At 35.8% G+C, this 22189-nt stretch overlaps 2 protein-coding genes across 5 annotated transcripts; one reads left to right on the forward strand and one right to left on the reverse strand.

Annotated features, from left to right (window-relative positions):
* The first annotated feature begins 1838 nt into the window (after positions 1-1838).
* Positions 1839-9154, forward strand: LOC108993244 (monoacylglycerol lipase-like). The gene is made up of 7 exons (XM_018968094.2): positions 1839-2636; positions 4984-5022; positions 5122-5192; positions 7752-7816; positions 8027-8116; positions 8261-8353; positions 8557-9154. Exons 1-7 carry the CDS (start codon positions 2194-2196, stop codon positions 8956-8958), a joined length of 1203 nt encoding a protein of 400 aa, XP_018823639.1. The 5' UTR covers positions 1839-2193; the 3' UTR covers positions 8959-9154.
* Positions 9155-11852: 2698 nt separating this feature from the next.
* LOC108993226 (N-acetylglucosaminyl-phosphatidylinositol de-N-acetylase-like) lies at positions 11853-21946 on the reverse strand. 4 transcript variants are annotated; one of them, XR_004798466.1, is made up of 12 exons: positions 21791-21946; positions 21343-21472; positions 21189-21249; positions 20708-20778; positions 14604-14838; positions 14345-14389; positions 14163-14243; positions 13927-13994; positions 13011-13059; positions 12833-12930; positions 12563-12723; positions 11853-12329 (listed from the first exon to the last, which is right to left on the reverse strand). XR_004798466.1 is itself a non-coding variant. In XM_018968063.2 (12 exons), the coding sequence occupies exons 2-11, from the start codon at positions 21449-21451 to the stop codon at positions 12266-12268; spliced, it is 774 nt and encodes a 257-aa protein (XP_018823608.1). In that variant the 5' UTR covers positions 21452-21472; positions 21791-21946; the 3' UTR covers positions 11853-12117; positions 12223-12265. The 4 variants fall into 4 exon arrangements, 3 of the variants coding, with proteins under 3 accessions (XP_018823608.1, XP_018823606.1, XP_018823609.1); XM_018968063.2 differs by lacking the exon at positions 12833-12930 and having other exon boundaries at positions 11853-12117; positions 12223-12329; positions 14774-14838; XM_018968061.2 differs by lacking the exon at positions 12833-12930 and having other exon boundaries at positions 14774-14838.
* Between the last annotated feature and the right edge of the window lie 243 nt (positions 21947-22189).

The following is a 22189-nucleotide window of genomic DNA, read 5'->3' on the forward strand; positions in this document are numbered from 1 at the left end:
GTTTGTTTTCATCACAAATAGTAATTATTGTTGTAAATAATCTGTCACAAATGCTTGATTTTCTTTATGCAGTATGACCTCATGCATGCTGTACTGTTTTAAAATGCAAGTGACCAACTGAGACGTACATATTCTAAATAGACAAGTCATGATTCATAGCTTTTATATATATAAAAAAAAAAGTAGATCCCACTCTGAAAAAGTATCAAAAAAATCTTCATTTTTTTTGTTTTGTTTTTTTGTCAGTAGGACTCATATTTTTACAAAATGTCTGTGTAGAACTTATCTATTTAGAACTTGTACGTAACATTTACTCTATATGATATTATTGATGTGAAAAAAATAGAATTAAAAATAGCTGTAACCTTAGCATATATTCTGAGAAAGCTAGGTAGGAACTTTGACAAATACAATGAATTAAATTATAGGGTATTTCGGAAGGAATAAAGTATGGTGTCTTGTCTTCTAGTGCATGTCTCCGACTACCTCCGGTAGTAATAATACTGCGTCTTCTAGTGGTGGGTCCCTCTTAAGCCCAATTCCCAAGTTGATGTTCTTTCTTTTATTGGATATTCCTTCTCGGCCCTCAATTCCCAACATTTCTACAAAACCCACCTAGGCTTTAGATTTCATCTCAGCCCATGAATTCACCCACCTTTTTTTTTATTATTATTATTTTTTTGTATTTTTATTTTTTATTTTTAAAAAGCAATTAATATGATCTAAAAATATAAAATAAAACTATCTTTTTAATACATCCAGCACACTGTTCAAGTGGACACTTTTCATATCAACAACATTTCTAGTTTGTTTTCATAATTTTTTTAAAATTTTTAATAAAATAAAATAAGTAATTTAATTTTTTTAAATCTAAAAATAAAAATAATATTAAAAAATATATTCTAATAATATTTTATTTAACTTTTAATTTTAATTTCAACTCATCTCATTTCATTTTTAAAAACAAATTAAACATAAAAAATAATTGATATTTTAATTTTAGCTTTAATGAGTTACACCTTAAATATTATGATAACGCACCGACTTATGAATAGTAAAATTTAAAATATAAATATATAAAAAAAAAATGGGACTCGTGGGGCGGAGCAGACATGCAACCATAAACGTCAACAAATAAAACTGAATAGTAAAAAATAAACAAGAACTATATTTATATGATCAGAAATGCTAAATTCATTGAATTTGGATTTTGAAAGTGTCTTGAATTTTTTTATTTATTTAATAATTAAGGAAGTATTTTTTAATGATATTATAAATTTTTTATTTTTTTAACAAATATTTATTATGATTAAAAAAATATATAAAAAAATAAAAAATACTTTTATTGGACACATGTTCGAAACAAATTTTCGATAAGTGTAGTGTTACTCTTATATGATTTGAGACAAATATTTATGTGATTTTATTATAAAATCTAATTTTTAAAATAATTTTACAATAAAAAAATTATTTCTCCACTAAAAAATGAATAATTTTTTTTTTTTATAATAAAATCTAATTTCTTAAAAAAAAAAAAAAAAACGTATGAATTTACAAATCATTTCTCATGTATAATAATATATACACATTAATGCCTGTTGGCAGATTACGAAGCTGAAGCTCAGCTAAGGCCAAATATTTTGGACCGCCAATTATTATAAGAACCGCCAGGTTGCCGCGTAGATGACACGTGTAAGACTTATCAAGACGCCACGTCATTTTTTGTTACTTTTAATAAATACTTTTCCTTTTATGTAAGAAACGTTGTAACACGTGTCGTTTGCGGAGGCATCGGGTTCGGAGATGTAAGAACGGAACTCCAGATTTGGACCTATTGGTTGGCCCTGACATCCTAAACCTATGTTCCCTTCAAACAGTACCTCGACCCCACCACACGACATTGAAGAAAAGAAAATTCCGGCATTTCAAGTCCTTTTGTCTTCCTCTTTCGATCCCATTTTTCTTCATCTGGAGCGTACTCGAGTCTCCAGCACTAAGAGAAGCGCAGAGAGAAAAAGAGAGAGAAGCTTTTTGGTTTATGATCTGTATAAGGACGACACATTATTCCGGTTCTTTCAGCTGAACCTCCTGATCCATTGCATGCCAGAAAAAAGAGGAGAATATCGGCGAGGTTAATCCGATACAGGCTGTCCGCGTGTTCTTTGGTTTTTGGGGGGGAGGAGAACGGATTCAATGGCCAACGCTGTTCATACGTCGTCGTCTGTGATGCTGACTTCCGGCGCGAGCGGCCGCGTGAACGCGCTCTTCTCGCTGCGGGTGTGGAGGAGCCTGATTATGCTGATCAACTCGTTCGTGTTGCTCCTCCTGGTTCCGTTCCGAGGGCGGAGAAGGGACGAGAAGCGTGAGGAAAGCGGCGGGGCTCAGCATCATCTCGGGAAGGGGGTTGGTGGTAGTAGCGGTGGGCCTGTGGTGCGGGTCCCGGCTAAGATCGTGTCGTGGCGGAAGAGCGGGGTATTGGAGCAGGAAGTCGCGGCGAGGAGAGCGCTGGCGATAAGGAGGGTGGTGCAAGATGGCGGTGATGACAAGAAGTCGGTGCGGGAGTACTCGCTGTTTTCTACGGCGAGAGGCAATACCATTTTCACGCAGTCATGGACGCCGGTTTCGGCCACGATTAGGTAAATGCTTCCTCCATTTCCTTCTGATTTTTAATGATTTTCCTTTCAGATCGATTTGGGTTCTTCTGGTTTTATTCAGAGTTTCATTTCCAAAAATTGGGTCTTTAAATTTCCAGTTGCGTAGGAATTTTTTTTGTTTGGACTTCCTTCCAACTTTTCTTTAAAAAAGTGTCTTGAAATTGGAAAGGTATACGTAAAAGGGAGCATATGTTCTCTGTATCATTATAAGCCACTGCCAAACGAGTTCTTTCAGAAAACTGTTTAAAACTGTGTGCATGTAACTAGTTATTTTCTACAAATTAAAATGATTAATTTTGTTAAAATGATTCCACTCGTTTTCATGTTAGAACATGAACTGATATCTACGTACTTCTCTGATTCTTGGAACAAAAAATCTTTACTTTTTTGGAAATTCCCTTTATTTTTCTGTTATTTTCTCCTATTAAACAATATTTTCTTTGTTTTAGTGGATATTTTATTGTTATAAGAAGTTTATTTTTATCGTTCTTCTTGTTTATGTCGTCGCTTTTTAAGAATGAAGTTTTAGAGGACACGTTTTAAAATTCATATAAAATTTCCAATTCCAGGTGTATGTGTATCATATATACTTCCAACTTGAATGCTTTGTCTTCACGCTGTCTTGATGATACACTGCATAAATGATCGCATTTCCTATGCGTCGAGTATTGACTATTGAGAAGGCATATTCTCGTTGAGATCATATCTTTGCTGTCACTTACTGTTGGAAACTACATATGGTTATCATACCCAAAAGGAATTACATGGTCTGCAGCAGTTATCTCTGTAATTCCCTTTACCAGGACCGTGCCCCAAGAATTAGTATACTCACCCATCATTTTTCTTGACTCTTCCTCTACCCAGTATGTATGGCTTTCATACGGTCCCCTTTTTCGGTGGGGTCTCCTCCGATCCCAATGTTTTCTACTCGAGTAATATCAGGAACAAGTCCGTATGCACCATTCATTACAAGTCTTTTGTTAAAAGGTGGATCTATTAAAAAAATAGTAAGTTTTTACACCTTGTCATGATAAAGTCCACGTTTTTATAAAAAGTCTGCACAAAATTTGGACATTTAAGACTTGTATATATGATTATTCACCTGGGTTAATTGAACAATCAATCACCTGATCACGTTTTGATATTGTAACCTAACAATTTTGCCTTCGATTTGCAAGATTTCTGACGCTCTTCAAGTAGTTTTCGTTAAATTAGTGTCCCTAAAAAAGTGGGGTATCTCTAGTAATTATCAATTTATTGCTTCTAGTTTATAAATCTGGTTTGCCGTTTCCTTTGTGGAAGTGTTTTATCGGTTTTGTGTTTGATTGATCTCTTGCTGTCAACTCCTCTGTTACGGATGATATCATATTGATTAAGTAGTAAATACCCCAACGAAAGAGGCTATTGTTAGTTGCATAAATTGCTGGGATGAGTGTAATTCATTTTCATGTAACCCAAAGTTAAATATGGAAACATTACATGCACTAACAAATTTCTATACATCAATCACCAAAAAACTAATAATATAGTTTTGGGGCCTTTAACTAGACTACTGGGGTCCGGGAAAGAAGAAAGATAAAAAGGAGAAGACAAGAAAAAGAAGATCATAATGAGCCGAATAGAGAGAAAGATAGATCTTTAACAAACTATTCTATTTATATGTGCAATCCTAAAACTCATGCATTGAGAAGTTGTAATCAGAGAAATCAGGAATGCCTTTTATTTCATTAGATACAAGTGGATCCAAAATTGTAAAGTCAAATTATTCTCGGCTTTTTATCCCAATGGGTGTCATCAATGAATGATAGCAGCAGAATGTGCAAGGTTCCATGTAGTCACTTGACAGTCAAATTGAACTGTTGAGAAATGAATAATGCTAGATATAGTTTTAGGGTATACAAGCCCCACACACTCTCTTTGGAAAAAATGGAATCCACCATTAAAAAAATGATTTTTTGATGTGGGTCTCAAATTTACCCATTTTTTTCAAAAGGAGTATGCAAGGCTTAACACCTTAGGATTACAAATATCATTTATCTTGGGAAATATATCCGGGTTGAACTGGTAACAGGTTTATGATCAGTCTCTTTTGTATTTTGTTTTATTATATTTTACAACACTTAAAAGAGGTATTTTGTTATATTGATTGTCAAACTGATCATAAAGCTTTGCTTTTTTCTTGTCAGCATATAGAATCTCATGCTAAGCTCTTTAAGGCATTTCTCTCAATTGGTTTTAGTGGTTCTTAGGTTCTACAGAAGTTTCACCTTGCATGGTCTTTTAACTTTCTTGTATGATCAAAGTCCTAACTGCCATCTAATTTGTGCAGGGGAGTGGTTCTTATCATGCATGGCCTGAATGAACACAGGTTTGTGATTTGTGCATATCTCAGTTTTAGAAGTCATTTTCAGTTGACTATAAAGCTTGCTTGATGTGTTATTCAAGTATTTTCTATTATTGGAAACAGTGGCAGATACAATGTTTTTGCAAAGCTTCTGAATGCTAATGGCTACAAGGCTTATGGAATGGATTGGATTGGTAAGTCAAGAACCATCTCCACATGCTCACCCATTGAGTTTCACCTTCTAATCAAGCCATCATTATCTGTTTGTGCATGCATTAATAAATCATCCCTCCAATGTTATTTCAATTGTACCTCTAATTTATGTTGTTTAATTTTTTATGGTTTGGCAATGACTCCCATTACCTTCTCAGTAGACCAAGAGATTTTTTCCTGATAAGTGATAGACCAAGAGTATCTCTAGGTGCTTGTTTTATGATAGTACCATGAACAATAAATTGACGATCAATTGATGATATCTGGTGTGTTTAAGTGGTGATCTCTTTGTTAATATTGCAAGTAATGAACAGTCCTGCAGAAGCAAAATTTTTGAAGTAGATAAAACTAATCATTGATATGACTGAATGATGTGCTCTCTTTTACTTAGTCAAGAAATATAGTTGAGGGGCTCCGAAACATTCCAACAATTTCTTTTTAAGCAAGCATAGAGGTTATATAAATATATATATATATATATATATAAGTAAAGGCATTATTACTAAAAGAGCACAAGGGGCACAATCCATGTATAGAGACAGTATACCAAGAAGAACACCTAGCTAAGGTGAGGGAAGAAAACAAAAATCTAAATAAGAAGAGAAGCAAGTGTTGTTGTGGGAGGTTGTCCAATCATGCAGTGATATGAGCATGGAGGTATTCAGCTCTATTAATGTTTTCTCATTATCTTTAAAATGGTGGACATTTCGTTTCAACCATATACTCCACATGAAGCACAAAGGAGCCATCCACCATACCTTTGCATTCAAATTAGTATATGCGATTTTCATACCCCATTTGGCCAATAACTCTATCACCCTATGTGGTATCACCCAATCAATCCCAAAAAGTTGGAAAATCAAGAGCCATATAGCCCATTCACAATGGAGCAAGAAGTGGTTGATATGTTCTCTGCTCTTCTTGCAGATACAACACCAATCTGTCATCATTGTCTGTTTTTTTTTCGATTTTCCATTGTTAAGATCTTATCTTGTGCAACTGTCCAAATAAGAATGTCACTCTTGAGGGAGATATTCCACCATATACTTTTACCAGAGAAAGGAGGTTCCCATCGCAGGGTGTAGAATTTGATAAAAAGAAAGAACTTCAAATGTCATTCATTTGGAATCAATCCACTTCATTTTTTTCCTCGCGATCTCCTCGCTACGTAAGTATAGAAGGTTGAGAAGTGAAGAGACTGTTTCCACTTTCAAATCCTACACTACTCTGGTAAAAGCAATACTCCACTTTGGAACGTTATTTTTAACCGGACAAAGATCCAACACACTCGCCTCCCTGCAACAACATACTTGTATACAAGACGGGGTAGGCTTCCTTCAGTGTTCGATCACCACACCACACGTCATGTAGAATATGACCTTGGTTCCATCTCTCACCACATATCTGAAGGACCTGGAGAATTCCTCCAACCAAGGAGAATTTTTCTCCATGCCCCTACTCCTTATGGCCCATTGATTGTTTTTAAACACCACCTACCTCACATACTTCATACTTAATTTCCACCATGAATTGTCACTATCTCCATGTCCATTGCATAATGCCACAATGATCTGCCTGGTAAAGCTCAATTAAACACGATCAAATTCTTTACCCTCAAAACCCCTAGAGGAAGCCAGAAGTAAGCCCAGAATTCCAACAGCTAGAAGCATCCAAAAAAGTGTACATTGGTATCCCTCCCCTCAGTTTATATTAAAGATCTGTTCCTGGTTTTATTCTTCATCTTTCAGTATCTAGAGTAGATTAATGGTGATCATTTTTCTCTCTTTGAATTGCTACAACTTTTTATTTATTTTTTACTCCCATAAGATAACCCTCCAATAAATTTTTTTTCGGCCCTTAATCGATGTTTCACAGTCTAGAGATCACCATTATTCAACAATGCATCTATAATTGGATGTTGCAGGGATTGAGTACTCCGATTGGGTTGCTCATTGGTGTGGATAAGTAACAGGTGAAAGCTTCTTTTAATAAGTAAGCTTATCATTTGCATGTATGTGTCTACCTGGTATCTCCAACATTGATAAAAAAGAGGGTGCAGGTTTTGGAAGTGAAGACAAACCCAAAGCAATCTTCTTCCTGTTTTATATGAATTGGGGAAACTGAATTTGCATTCAGAATCTGTTTTTCAAAATTTTACATTTTTGCCTTGTAGTGGGCAAATATGTTTTTTCCCCTTTTTGTGTTTGTAATTTTCTTTGGCACTGTTAATTTTTTAAGCTTAAAATACGCTATGCTATCTTCTTGTGTCAAACCTTAATATTTCACTTCTGTTCCATGGCTTTTCTACAATAATTATTTCTTGGCTCTGTAATAGCTTTAAAAATTAGACCACACGCCTGATTGAGCTTCCAGCAGGAATGGATCTAAAATATAACAATAGGATTGGGGACCTGGGGGCATGGTTCTCTTTGACTTTGTCCATTCTACTTGGTGGTTTTTTCCAGTTCTGTAGTTACTATTTTTTTTTTTTTTTGTAGTACATTTGTTCTCATCTATCTATCTCTTTCCTTTTCTCCTAGGTCATGGTGGAAGTGACGGGCTGCATGCATATGTTCATTCTCTTGATGATGCTGTTGCAGATATGGTATGTTTTGAGGTTCATTTACGAGAGGCTGATGAGAATAGTGTCAAAATAATCAGCATAAATCTTTGGTTATTGATTCTTTATAGCACATTGGTAAAGGCGCAAGGTGGGATGGATAGGGGCAGTTGGGTTAAACTTAATGGCCCAATAAAAAAAAGAGTGATAAGTTTAGTTTTTTGCATATGTAAGTAACTTTATGTTTCTGTACAGAAGTTGTTTCTCGAGAAGATTTTAGCTGAGAATCCCGGGCTTCCATGTTTTTGCTTTGGACACTCCACAGGTGCAGCAATTATCTTGAAGGTAAAGTTTCTATCAAGGATGTGATGCTTCCAATATGCAAATCAGCAACACATGTTGATGATGAATTTGTAATCCCCTCTTTCCTGAACTAATGAACCTGGAATTTATGCAAGGTTTTCATTGTTTTTTTGTGAATAATCCTAGGCAATGCTCGATCCAAAGGTAGAAGCCGGTGTATCTGGTGTAGTATTGACATCACCTGCCGTTGGAGTTCAGCCATCCCATCCCATTTTTGTGGTGAGTATATTCTTTTAATATGATATCTGTTTCATCTAATTTTCAAATGCTCCCTAGTTTAGAAACTTAGATTTAGTGTCATCTTGTTTCTACATACAAATCAGTTCATAGAATCATAAAAAATAGAAGAGAAACCATAAAAATGGCATACAAATTGGTTTGTAGAATCATCCAGTGTCATTTTGTTTCTGCATGACTGGCAGGTACTTGCCCCAATTGTCTCATTTTTGTTTCCAAAATACCAATTTAGTGCTGCAAATAAGAAGGGCACGTCGGTTTCTCGGGATCCGCAGGCACTAATAGCAAAGTATTCAGATCCACTAGTGTATACTGGATCCATCAGGGTAAGGACTGGTTATGAGATTCTCCGAATCACATCCTACTTGCAGAGGAATCTGAGCAAACTGAGAGTTCCCTTCTTTGTTCTCCATGGCACTGCTGACAGTGTAACTGACCCAGAAGCTTCTCAGAAACTATATGAAGAAGCCTCCTCGACTGACAAAACCATTGAATTGTATGAAGGATTGTTACACGATCTCCTTTTCGAACTGGAACGAGAGGCTATTATGGAGGATATAATTGAATGGTTGAATTGTAGGGTATGAGGTTAGGTAGTGCAGTAAGAGAAAGTATTTGAGTTGGTTCTCTAACCAAAGGGAACCGATGAATTAGTTATTCTTGTGACCATTTTTATAGGACCTTGGTAAAGGGCTTCCAATGAAGCAGAGGAGAAAGAAATGGTGGCTGAATAAAAACTTCAGCATTTCTTATGTTGAAAACCTGAAACAGTTTCATTTTTTCTCCATGTCTTATGTCTTATGATGCATCTTAAATGGTTTAGGCTCCAACTTATCTTTATCAATTAATAGCTTGTCTAGATCTGTCACATTTTCACCTGTGAAATGTGAGTTTCCGAGAGAAGTATATTACTATGAACTTCCAAATTAATATAATTTTTTTGTGGCTTTTGTCTCATTTTACAGTTAAGACTATTTGGTTCCAAGGCCTCGTTTGTTTTTGCAAATGAAATGAGTTGAGATTAAAGTTAAAAAGTTGAATAAAATATTGTTAGAATATATTTTTTAATATTATTTTTGTTTTGGAATTTGAAAAAGTTGAATTGTTTATTTTATTTTGTATTGGAAGTTGGAAAAGTTGTAATAATTAGATGAGATAAGATGTTTTCTGAAAACAAACGAGGCTTAAAACAAACGAGCCTAAATCTTAGGCTCAGCCATTGTTGTTAAGGCACTATGGGACAAATGCAGCAAGACATCCCTCTTGTGAAGAGCTCCACATTAATTTCAGTCACATAAAGATTTGTTTAACAAGGCTTCCTAACAGCCGAACAAGCCTAACAAAAATATGTGATAAGATCATAACAAAAAACCATGTAAATAGAGAGATTTTGTTTGTCATACTAGAATTTGTCATCCCCAGCTATAGAGATATGCTGCCGAAGAGATTCTATAAAAGTAAACTCACAAACTGACATAGTTTCATAAGATACGTTAGATCTATTTTACAATAAAAGTAGTTTTACAATTTAACATACCATATCAAACTACGTCAGTTTATCGGTTTATTTTTGTGAGATCTCTTTGTGGCTAAAACAATTCTCCTCTATTTGACATGTACCACATAGCAAGTCTGACTGGGGAAGATAAAATTTAGGATAAAGAACAAAATTTTTCTTAGTCACATTAAATTTAGTCATCCCTGTTCACATTTAAATTTTGTAAACACACAAATTAAAACACCTAACATTTATATGAGTTGTTGATGTTGATATCACATACCTTTGCCTCTCGTGAGTTTAGTCCTTTTGGCTTTCAAGAATGGAGACCATATCCACTAATGAAATATATTTTGTGTTAGATATTAGGACTCTCGAAATATTTATTAGCATTATTTAAAGTTCACAAATAATTTTTCTCCTTCTCCCTAAGATAATCGAGTGCTAGTAGTTAAATTCCATATTAACAACTAGATCTTCATGTTCCAAAACAGATCTGGCATTCAGCTTTGGAACCATATATCTAAAATACTTTCAAATATGTTACATTTGTTTGAAAATAAATTTAAAAAATATTTTTTGAGGTAGAAATGACATAAAATGTCATTTGATTATTTAAAGATCATGATCACACCCTTGATAGAAATCAAATTTTATAATAAAAATTAATAAAAATAATCTAATAGAATTTTCAGTAAGTATAATGAAAATAAAAAATTCCTTCAACAATGTATAAGTGAAATAGCAATACAATTATGCATAAGATAAGGACAAAGTTATAATTATGTAAAAGTTATATAGGTATTTTTCATCTATTTACATTTTTTTAAAAATTATAATTACGTTTCGCAACATCTGAAAAAGTACATTTGAGAAAAAAAATATCAAATTGATGTTTTTCTTAAAACATACATTTTAGCTTTTTTATATTAAAAAATGCATAAAAATGTGTCAACCAAATAACCTAATTTTATTATTAAAATGATTTTAAAGTTATTTAAGCACTTTTTAAACCACTTAACGCAACCTGAAACAAGTTCTTAGATCTTGATTGAGATTGCTGTATGCAAATTGAGCCTTTTTTCTGTAAAGTTTTGTGCAAAAGAAAACTGATTGAAAAGCAATTTAGTTGTTTAGCAACAATGAAGTGACATGCTAAAAAAAACTATGAACTGCTTTAAAGTTATTATACTTGTTTGGTAACAGAACCGAAAAAGAAAGGACAAACCAATGACATTTTTTTCCTTTTAAAAAATCGTGTTATTATAAGGGTTAATATGATTTTCTTCCCATTGAAAGTGGAAGGAGATGAGGGTAGGAGTGAGTGAAAGTGGAAGGGGAGGAAAGAGGGGCTCTTTTCTTGATAAGTTCAGAGTTTCTTCAAGGAGGGAGGGGAGGAGGCAGGTGGAGTTTGCATTATTGGATCTTCTCTCACTAAAGTAGGGAATTTTGGTCAGCTTATTAAAAGGTAAAATCTTAAGTATCCTTACTCGACACTCCCTCCCTCCTTAGGTTCGGTTTAGATAATGAGTTGCGATAAGATGAGTTGAGATGAAAGTTAAAAGTTGAATAAAATTTTATTAGAATATTATTTTTTAATAGTATTGTTGTTTTGAGATTTGAAAAAATAAAATTGATTATTGTATTTTATCTGAGAATTTGTAAAAATTGTAATGATAAGATGAGATAAGTTGAGAGTTCCTTTCAATCCAAACCAAGCCGAAAGTGTGGTTAAGGTAAGAGTTTTAATCACCTTTTTGTTAGGGTTCCAAACATGCATGTTGTTTGTGACCATGATTCGAAGCTTAGTTTGATAAAACCTTTTGTTTTGTTTATCTGTGTCAATGAACAAACTCAGGCCTTAATTTGATAATGTTTATTTACATACCATCAGTGAATGTCAGAGCTAGATCTGGTTCACAAGCTTGAAATTTCGGTATAGCTTGCTTTATTTTAGGAGCAGAGGTTATTCATGAAGAGAAATTATTCAAGTAGATGGCCATTTTTACTATCTCTCGAATGAAATCAAAGCCAAACTCAAATACATGCCAACACCAATGCCATTAGTGATCCACAGATACAAGCAGTCTCAAGGAAACTCAACCAAGTACATTTATTTGTGCAATTCTTGTTTTTCTTTCTGTTTGTGCAAGTGAATTTCAAAACGGATCGGATCTTCCAGTTGTAATCTGATAAACAACAGTTGCTGGCACTGTGGTCTCCGACTCTCCGGTCCTGACTGAATTTTCTATTCAATCGCCCACATGAACATTCAAAACCCATGTATCAAGCTGGCAATATGTCCGTGGAGGAATACAGAATATTAACTTTGATTCAAGTATGCAAGACAAACCTCAGAACCCATAATTTCTCCAGTATCATTAATTCACATGCACTTAAATCTTTCTGAGCGTGTTCACATATGTATAACTGGAAAATGCTACAAAAAGTTTGCGGAACCTGCATCGTTTGACAGAAAGAGACATGATTGTTGGAACATTTAACTTGAAATATGTTTGATGAAAAACTTAAGACCTGGAGTTTTTATAATCGATGAAAATTGCATCAGCCTCACATCATAAGCAAGGTAGTACATTCAAGAAAGCAAACAAATGCATCTCATAACCAAAAGGATCATCTTTTACTTTCTATTAAAGAAAAGGGAAATAAGCCAAAAAAGGGAGACTAATTACCAAACCCATTGGCTTGAGTGTTGTGCCATTGCGAGAAAGCTCTTCTGGGGATGCTGATTTAGCAAGCAATGCATGACTTCACCTGATTGTTGCATGGCATGTAAAACGGACAACCAAATATCAAGTGGTCCACTATACTTGCGTAATACATTGGTACTGACCTGAGGACAACGATAAAAAGCACAAAAATTATGATAAATGGGACCAGAAGCCTGAAGAAAAATAGTAATTGTTAAATCAGGTTAAACAAAATAAAAAGTAGATAAGTACATTTTTGAATTGTTTTCCGTTTATGTGAGTTTAATTTTTGTTCTTGCAAACAGGAATGTAATAAGCCCAAGAACTGCACTCTGTTGTCGTGAATTTGTCTGCCAATAAAATGGCAGTGTGAATGAAAATGAAATCAAATGATAAAATCTGATAATAAACCTCAAGGAAAATAACGTACAAGTTCCCAGGCCTCAATATTTCCTTGTGAGGCATCAGTCAAGACCTTGCTGCATACAACATAAATGAAGAAAAAGAAATGTCAAAACATATTTTATTGTCGTCATTGTAACATGATCAACAAATCAGCCGTACTGTAAATAGTACATTGCTAATACAAGTAACAAGGTAAATTCATCTAGGTTGGATACATAATAATTCATGTCATGCTCATGCAATTGTCATGATATACAATTTGAAGGATTCTCATCAATAAAATACTGTGCCACTGAAATTGAATCATGTAAAATCTTTGCTATTGATCAAGAATCTGTGGTTGAGGTCTGTTGCATGACTCCACGAATATGTAATACCTCATAGTACAGAATCCAAGTGGATTTGGTTGCATGGACTTCAATGAGTTTTCATAAAAGTTGGGTAGACACATTCCAGATTCCACATTCCAAATTCCATTTTACATTGATTAATTGTCAGCCCTCATCCTTACCATATATATTCCATTTCCTTTTAGTAATCAATGATCAGCAGTAACAAAGCATGAGAAAGTGCAAATTTGGAAGAACCAAGTGAATACCAATACTTTGTCTTAACTTGAAATGATTCCAAGATAAATAAATAAATATGATTGGAAATAATAGAACAAAACCGATCAAGCATAGCAAAACTTTAGTGCACCTACTACAGTTGACATAATGCAATCCATGATACAATTTGCCAAACTGTCTGAAATAGGCGTCATTAAAATGTTAAGGAAAGAGACATGCATAGAATGTATTTTAGGTGCTTGTGCTTACCAATAAATTATAATAACAGGTTTAAAGTAATAAATGTCAGATCTCAGGAAGGCTACAATTGGAAATTTTCTTGTAGTTATGAAAAAAGTTTGACATAAAACTAAAAATTAGAATTCAACTTACCATACCCCATAATGCACATCATGATGATTACAATGACCCGAAACACCATAGTAGTCGAATGTAATAATCTGAGAAAAAAGCCAGATGAAAAATTGGATCTTAGAGAGTATAAACACTTATTTGTGATAAAACCTAACATCAAATGGATCACAAAAGAAATGAAGAAAGGAACAAATCCCTTGATAAATAAGAAGAAGAAAGGATAAAGTGGACCAAAGATGGGACAATGATCTCACTGAGTCAATGCCATAACTCATAATCTCCTCTTCAATAATGTTAGCCAGCAAAGTATGGTTCCAAACCCTGCCAAAACCATCCTAAAAATTACACCGTGTCAAATTGAGGGTTCAGCCTCAAAAAAATGTTTCAAACAAGCAAAAGATATAAAGGTTCTTCCAAAATGTTACTAGAGTAGAACCTGCAAATCTGGATGGTCTAGAATCTTCACTTGTTGAAGTGGAACCTGCGCATGAAATTTCAAGCCAATGCCTAGATTAAATTCTTTGACTACCAACGTTCACTTTTATTTTGATGATAAGTTGCATCTTTTGATATCCTTAAGAAAATTGAAAAAGTATTTTTGAGAGAGAAGGTGAAAATCTTCTTACTAGAATTAGAAGAAAAGAATTCAAAAGTTTTCCGTTTAGTAGAACCCTTAATATGAATGATAGGAATACCAAAGAAAGTCGGCAGCAGCAAAATAACTTCAATATTAGCTTGGCATGCATGTTCCAGAAGATTGGGTTCTAGAACCTTTATGCTAATGCTGCATTCTTGACTCGAACTGGAATTTATTTGGCATTCTAAATGAATTTGAAAGTGTGCTTTTGAGCTGCATAGCAGTCACCTTGAGAATTGCACAAGCCTGATAGAGCTCTTCTTTTCTGATATTCCCCTTGCCATCTGCGTCACCTAAGAAATAAATGAAACTCAGCAAAAGAAAAATAACCAGGAAAGAGTATGTTGAAGGATGAATACCATCGAACAAGAGCCATGTGTCCCACCCCACCAGTCTGCAGGAATTATATATTAAACAAAATATGATATATACATATATATAACCCTCTATTGATTCAAGGAATTTTAGTACAAACTTGCACAACTAGAAAAGAACCCCAGAACACAAAAGGAACTAAAAAGAGGCAAGTACTGGAGATAAACTTGCATCCATCAAGGAAGAGACTTTTTTTTATCAATAATTAAGATTTGTATTGATGAGAACTCGGCATAGCCTAGGAACATGGGACATATACAAGAGCAACACCCAGGCATGATTGGCCAGGGATACAAGGAATTCATGAATGTTCAGATCATTGAAGTCTAGTACAATCGACCAATGGAGTAAAGTGTTAAAAAGGAAAACTCTCAGCTCGTCCATTGACTGCTCGCGATCTTCAAAGCTTCTATCGCTCCTCTCCCTCCAAAGACACCAAAATAGGCAAATGGGTACCATCTTCCATATGGCTTTAATATGGGAGTTGCCACGCACCAATTTGCTAGGAAATAAACTACCCTTCTTGGCATCACCCAAGCTATTCCCATTCTAGCAAAGAATTCATTCCATTAAGGTTGTGGCCACCTCACATTGAAGAAGTGAATGGTCCACAATGTCCCCACTCTTTTTGCACATGCAACACCAACCCACTATGATGATCCGGCATCTCTGTAGGTTGTCCAAGGTGAGAGAGTCTTTCTGAAGGAAATTGTCCATATAAGAAAGCTGCTTTAAAAGGTGTCTTAGTCGTCTAGATACTCTTCCACAGGAATGAGATAGTATTGTTCATGATAAGGGACTGATTGAATGAGCAAACAGAAAACTTCCCTTTCTTTGATAGACTCCATACGAGTCTATCTGCCTCTCCCATCCTCACTCTAATAGAGTAGATAGGGTTCTAGAACTCACTGAATGCCTCAAGGAATAGACTTAGCTCCATTAATCTAGGTATAATGTGGCAGGTTACATTGAATTTTTTTATTGATAAGCTGCGAACTCATGTAATGGTTCTCGAATTTACAAGCCCCTCTATACCATGTTTACAAGGAGATGAAGTGTCATTTGAGGCAGAGATCATGGGCCATACCCATGCATAAATAGCAAATCATACAACATTCCTAGCATTATTGGAAGTCAAGATCCATAGAGTACACTATAAACTTCTTGTTTTTTTTTTTGATATGTAAGAGATAAATTTTATTAATATGAATGAAATAGGCCTAAACCATGTACACAGGAAGTATACCACAGGACACCTAAATAAATTCTAAGAGCGATGAACTAAAGACAAGAAGTCATGAATATTATCCCCCAATTAAAACAATAGCAGAAAACAAAAGCAATAAGGTATTTAGAAAGAAATTCTTCAGCTCCACCACTGTGCGTTCCTTGTCTTCAAAACAACGTGCATTCCTTTCCATCCAAATGCACCACATGATACACAACAGAATCATCTTCCAAACTGCTACCACTTGATGACAGCCCTGTAATTTGCTCCAACAGCCCATCATATCCACCAACCTCAAAGGCATTACCCAAACGACGCCAACCCTCTGAAAGATCTCATCCCACAACACCCTTGCTATGTCACAATGTAGTAATAGGTGATCCACCGATTCTCCATTCTTTTTGCACAAGTAGCACCAATCCATCACTACACATCCTCTCTTCCTCAAATTGTCCATGGTCAAGATCTTCCCAAGAGAGGCATTCCAAACAAAGAAAGCAACTTTGAAAGGCACACGAGACCTCCAAATGTTCTTCCAAGGGATTGGAGTATGGTTCTGTGTTGTCAAAATGTTATAATACACCTTAACAGTACATAACTTATGCTCCCTAGACCTCCACTTCAAGCTATCATGCTGTGACCTAGTAGTCCCCGAGGAATGTAATAAGCTGAAAAAGTCAGTAACCATATCTAGTTCCCAATCGTGAAAATCCCTATTAAACGGAATATTCCAATGATACAAACCATGAGAAAATATCCGCACATCAACCACTGAAACCTCCCTATCAGCTGCAAGACGATATAAAGCCGGAAAAACCCTTTCCAATGCATGATCTCCACACCACACATCCGTCCAAAAACTGATTTTGTTGCCCTCACCAGCTACAAAGCAAATATAATTTTCAAAACATATCCACCCCTTCCTTATGTACTTCCATAACCCCACTCCATACCCCCCTCTCATTTCGTTGGAACACCATCCGCCCCAAGCAACATCATATCTCGCATCTATAGTTTCCTTCCACAATGCTCCCCCCTCCCGATGATATCTCCAAAGCCATTTCTCCAATAGTACTTTATTAAAGGTTCTCAAGTTACAAACACCCAACCCACCATCCACAATTGGGGCACATACCGTTTTCCAACTAACCAGGTGGAATTTCTTCTCCTCCCCTAGGCCTCCCCATAAGAATGCCCTAAAAAGTTTCTCAATCTTATTCACCATCCCTGCAGGCATAGGAAAAAGAGATAAGAAATATGTGGGGAGGTTAGTGAGTGTACTCTTGATAAGAGTAAGACGCCCTCTTTTGATAAATACACCCTTTTTCCATCCCGCCAATATTTTCTCTATCTTCTCCACCACCACATCCCATATAGCTCTACTCTTGAAAGATGTTCCTCACGGAAGACCCAGATATTTAATTGGTAATGAGGACACCCTGCAATCCATAAGACTTGCTAGACTGCAGATATTAGGAACCTCACCTACCGGTACCATCTCAGATTTGCTAAGGTTCACCTTAAGCCCTGACACTGCTTCGAAACAAAGTAACAATGCTCGTAAAGTTTGGATCTGACTGCTATCCGCTTCACAAAATACCAGAGTGTCATCTGCAAAAAGAAGATGTGAGATGATAAATGGGCCACCAGAGCCATTTCCCACCTTAAAACCCGATAAAAAACCCCCATCAACAGTAGCCTGCACCATCCTATTCAATGCCTCCATAACGATAACAAATAGAAGAGGAGATAATGGATCTCCCTATCGCAAACCCCTCGAGCTATCAAAAAAACCAGCAGGGGTGCCATTAACTAGAACTGAAAATCGGGCAGTTGAAATACAATGACTCATCCAAGAAATCCACCTATTTCCAAAGGCACACCTCTCAAGCAGGTACAAGAGGAATTCTCAATTCACATGATTATAAGTCTTCTCCATGTCCAACTTGCAGAGAATACCTGGGCTTCCCTCCCGCAATCTAGCATTGAGGCTCTCATTTGCTATGAGCACCGAATCAAGAATGTCTCCCACGAATAAAAGTATTCTGAGGCTTGGATATAATATTTTCCAACACTGGACTAAGCAGGTTAGCAAGAACTTTCTAAATAATCTTATAAACACTACTAACCAAACTTATCGGACGAAAATCCTCAATACCTGAGGCCCCGTATTTCTTGGGGATGAGAGCAATAAATGTCGCATTAAGGGATTTTTCAAACTTCTGAAAAGTGTGGGATTCACTGAACACCTGCAAAACATCACCTTTCACAACATTCCAACAAGTTTGGAAAAAAGCCATTGAGAAACCATCCGGGCTGGTGCTTTGTGCTTGGCCATACCAGAGATGACCTTGAAAATCTCTTCTTCATCGAACGGTCTCTCCAAAACACTCACATATTGCGGATCAATTGCCTCAAAAGACAAAGCATCAAGCTTCAGCCTCCAATTTGTTGATTCGGTAAGAAGAATCTCATAATAATGTACAACATGATTTTCTAATTCCGGAGGAGAGGATAACACATGAGTACCACAATGAAGCGACTCAATAGCATTGTTACAATGATGTGAATTAGCCACTTTGTGAAAGAACTTTGTACACCTATCACCCTCTTTCAACCAAAGAGCCCTGGATTTTTGATGCCACGATATCTCCTCTGACAACAAAGCCCTCTCCAACTCTGCCACAACCGTGCTCTTCCTCAATAATACCTCCTCCGAGACATCTCCCAATAATTTCCTACCCTCTATCTCCTGCAATTCCTCCAACAAAGTGGACTTCTGATTGTCTGTGTGATCAAAAACTTCCAAATTCCATTTTTTCAGATCTAGTTTTAGAGCCTTAAGCTTACATGCTAAAATGAAACTTGGAGTGCCACTAAACTGATACGATGCCCACCAAGCACGTACCGTCTCTACAAACCCATTCGCTATCAGCCACATGTTCTCAAACTTAAAGTACCAGCGACCCCTATGAATGCCCCCACAATCTAAAAGAATGGGAAAATGATTTGAACCGACTCAAGGTAACCTTTTTTGACTTACTTCTGGATAGTGGGCTTCCCATGACGGAGAGACAAGAAATCTATCCAACTTCGACCAAGCTCGGCCGTTTGACCATGTGTACTCACTCCCCACCAAGAGAAGGTCCATAAGGTCTAGATCAAAAATGAACTCAGAGAATTCTTCCATGGCCATAGTATGCCGATGATGCCCTGAACGTTCACTAGGAAAGCGAGTACTGTTGAAGTCACCACCCATACACCACAGAACATCCCATAAAGACTAGATACCCCCCAATTCCTCCCACAACCTTCGCTTATCACTGTCCATGTTTGGACCATAACACCCTACAAAAGCCCATTCCCATCCATCACTCGCATCTTTGAATAAAATCAAAACTGAGAACTCACCAACACACTCCTCGATCACCTCAACCACTCTTTTATCCCACATTAATAACACTCCACTTGAAGCTCCCGGTGAGGCCAAATAAGACCAACCCACATGTGAGCATCCCCATAAACTACTCACAATGTTTCTATCAATGAGACTCAACTTTGTTTCTTGTAAACATACCACATCACCCTTCCACATCCTCAATAAGGATTTGATACGAAGACGTTTATTACTATCATTGAGTCCCCGTATGTTCCAAGATAAAATCTTAGGCTTCATAAAAAACTTAACTTGCACCCTCCCTTTCGGTCTATCTCTTCCGCTACTCCCTTCCTTAACATCATAATTAATGGAACATGTTAAACGTTTAAGTTCTCTATCCTATTTTGTTGCTGATTTTGAACTGCTAGCTTCAATAGCCACTACAAGAGCCATAAATTGCTCTTCATAACCTCCAAAAGAAACCCCAAGCCCCCCAAAAAAAGTCCCCTTTTATAAAGGACCTCTAGTACAACAAAAATGGAAGAAATAAGAAAGTTGAGTCATCAGTTACACAGAAGTATACTTGAATCCCAACTAAAACCAAGTTCATTACCACTTGAAACTGATAATCTAATCATAATGAACACATATTTGGTGAGCGGTCAACCTTCTATTACCTCGAGTGTGTAAATACCAAACTAATTGACAAGCCCGTATTCTCTCTCTCTCTCTCTCTCTCTCTCTCTCTCTCTCTCCCCCATCCCTCCTCCCTCCCCCCCAAAATTATAGTTGAAAGTTCACAATGGGACGTGTTTAAATGAAACAAATAATCCTTGTAAAATGACATTGAATGGGAAAAAAAAACTGGAATCATTTAAAAAATGGTGAGCTCCATTTTGAAATAAGGTAGTTTCAAATTTAATAGTGACATGGGAAGTTAATGGTTATGGCTTTCATTTTTGGAAACTTTCACCAATTTCAGGACAGCCTGAAAAGAAAGGTACAGCATCTACTATGGGACAGATGGAATCATATCATTTCAAGACAATTTTTAAATAACTTGAGCGTTAATTGCTTAATTTTATACAGACATGGCAAACCCCAAAAATTTGATACACAAGTACATGCATCTCAATGTGAGAGCTGCCATGAAAGCCACATGGTGATCAATGTATCTTACCAGTTGACAAGCACAATACGTGTAGATTATGCCCTGTTGAAGTTAGATAGCTAATTGTTGGAGAAAAGAACCTGCAAGAATGTTACAGAAGGTTTCAACAAGAAAAACTGCAGGATAGTTAGTAACTAACTTGACAAAAAAAAAAAAAAAAAAATCTTAATTTTTTAATTGAAAACACAACATCATACAACAACATAGCAAGTCATAAATAAAAGCTGTACTCCAATGCTGGGACTAGTTAGACTTTAAAAAGCATCAATGTAAAAGAAAAGACAATCATTAAAGCACTATGGGAATTTATGTTTTGTATAATAGGTTAATAATCTTATTCAAGAAAAGATATAAGTGTGACACCAGTAAAGCTAGGGACTTAGATTGTAATGATCCTAGTTAAAGGTTCAACTAAATCAGCATCCAACAGTTAACATAGATGCACCCATCGCTGCATTTATCTAACAGTGTAAACCACATTAAAGCTTACATAGACTCATCATCTGGGTGGGCAATAACCAGCAAGACATTTCTCTTGTGAAAAGCTCCACCTATATTCCAAATACACAAAACCACTATTAAACACATAAGGCTTATTAACCAATTAAAATCCAAAAAAAATGAGCGTTGCGTAAATGACCCACCAGTATTCAAGAATGAGTTCCTGAGAGGTGAGCTTGATCCATGGAGAATTTTGCATAGACACGCAACCCAGACCAAAACCAGAGAACAAACGATCAATACCCATGCCATCTAGCATGCATGCATACGCATCTGTGGCAGCCAAACAACAGTAGTTAATCAATTAGAATTTGAAGTTCAAAACAAACCACGACTCTCCTGAGCATTTCAACAAACTTATAAAATACAACAAATATAAAAGATAAAAAAGAAAAACACAGCATTTGCGGAAAGTAGATAGATTTAAACATATTAACGGAAAAAGGGACATCTTAATGTCAGAATGAGCTACTTCATTGGGGATTTTTTTTTTTTTCTTTTTTGGAAGACAAAATATGCAAGACAGCCTGATGTTTGGTACTTTTGGACACAGTTTTAATAAAGTGAGCATTAGAGACTTTGAGTCATTACCCCTTCGGTTAAGCCGGGTTTCAACAGAAAATTATGGGCTGAAATAGAGAAAAACAGAGAGCGAAGGCACGGAGAGGCAAACTAGGTCTTGGGAGAATCTTGGATTGGCGTCTGCGGGTGGTGGAGAAGGGTTAAACGAGGAGGCGTTAATGAACGATGTCCAATCCCAACCACCATAATTTAAAGAAAAATTTTATTTATCATTTTTGCGCACCATATTTCATATTTATTTATTTTATTTTTTTATTAAATATATGATATATAAATTAAGAATAAAAAAATTTAATAAATTTAAGAAGAATAAAATTAAAAAAAAAAATATGATGTATAGTGTGTAATATGTAATGTATTGAGATTATGAGTATCAAAACTCTTATTTAAAAGACTAATTCTATTCAT

Source organism: Juglans regia, chromosome 15 (assembly GCF_001411555.2).
Source record: "Juglans regia cultivar Chandler chromosome 15, Walnut 2.0, whole genome shotgun sequence".
Lineage (NCBI taxonomy): Eukaryota > Viridiplantae > Streptophyta > Magnoliopsida > Fagales > Juglandaceae > Juglans > Juglans regia.

Bases quoted from the DNA above. Each gene is read 5' to 3' on its own strand.
- LOC108993244 (XM_018968094.2), top strand. From the start codon at position 2,194: ATGGCCAACGCTGTTCATACGTCGTCGTCTGTGATGCTGACTTCCGGC. The intron at 7,817-8,026 runs GTATGTTTTGAG...GTTTCTGTACAG, and splicing joins ATGATGCTGTTGCAGATATG to AAGTTGTTTCTCGAGAAGAT. The intron at 8,117-8,260 runs GTAAAGTTTCTA...GAATAATCCTAG, and splicing joins GTGCAGCAATTATCTTGAAG to GCAATGCTCGATCCAAAGGT.
- LOC108993226 (XM_018968063.2), bottom strand. From the start codon at position 21,451: ATGGCATGGGTATTGATCGTTTGTTCTCTGGTTTTGGTCTGGGTTGCG. The intron at 12,724-13,010 runs GTACGTTATTTT...CGTTGTCCTCAG, and splicing joins ATATTGAGGCCTGGGAACTT to GTCAGTACCAATGTATTACG. The intron at 12,330-12,562 runs GTAATTAGTCTC...CAAACGATGCAG, and splicing joins CACTCAAGCCAATGGGTTTG to GTTCCGCAAACTTTTTGTAG.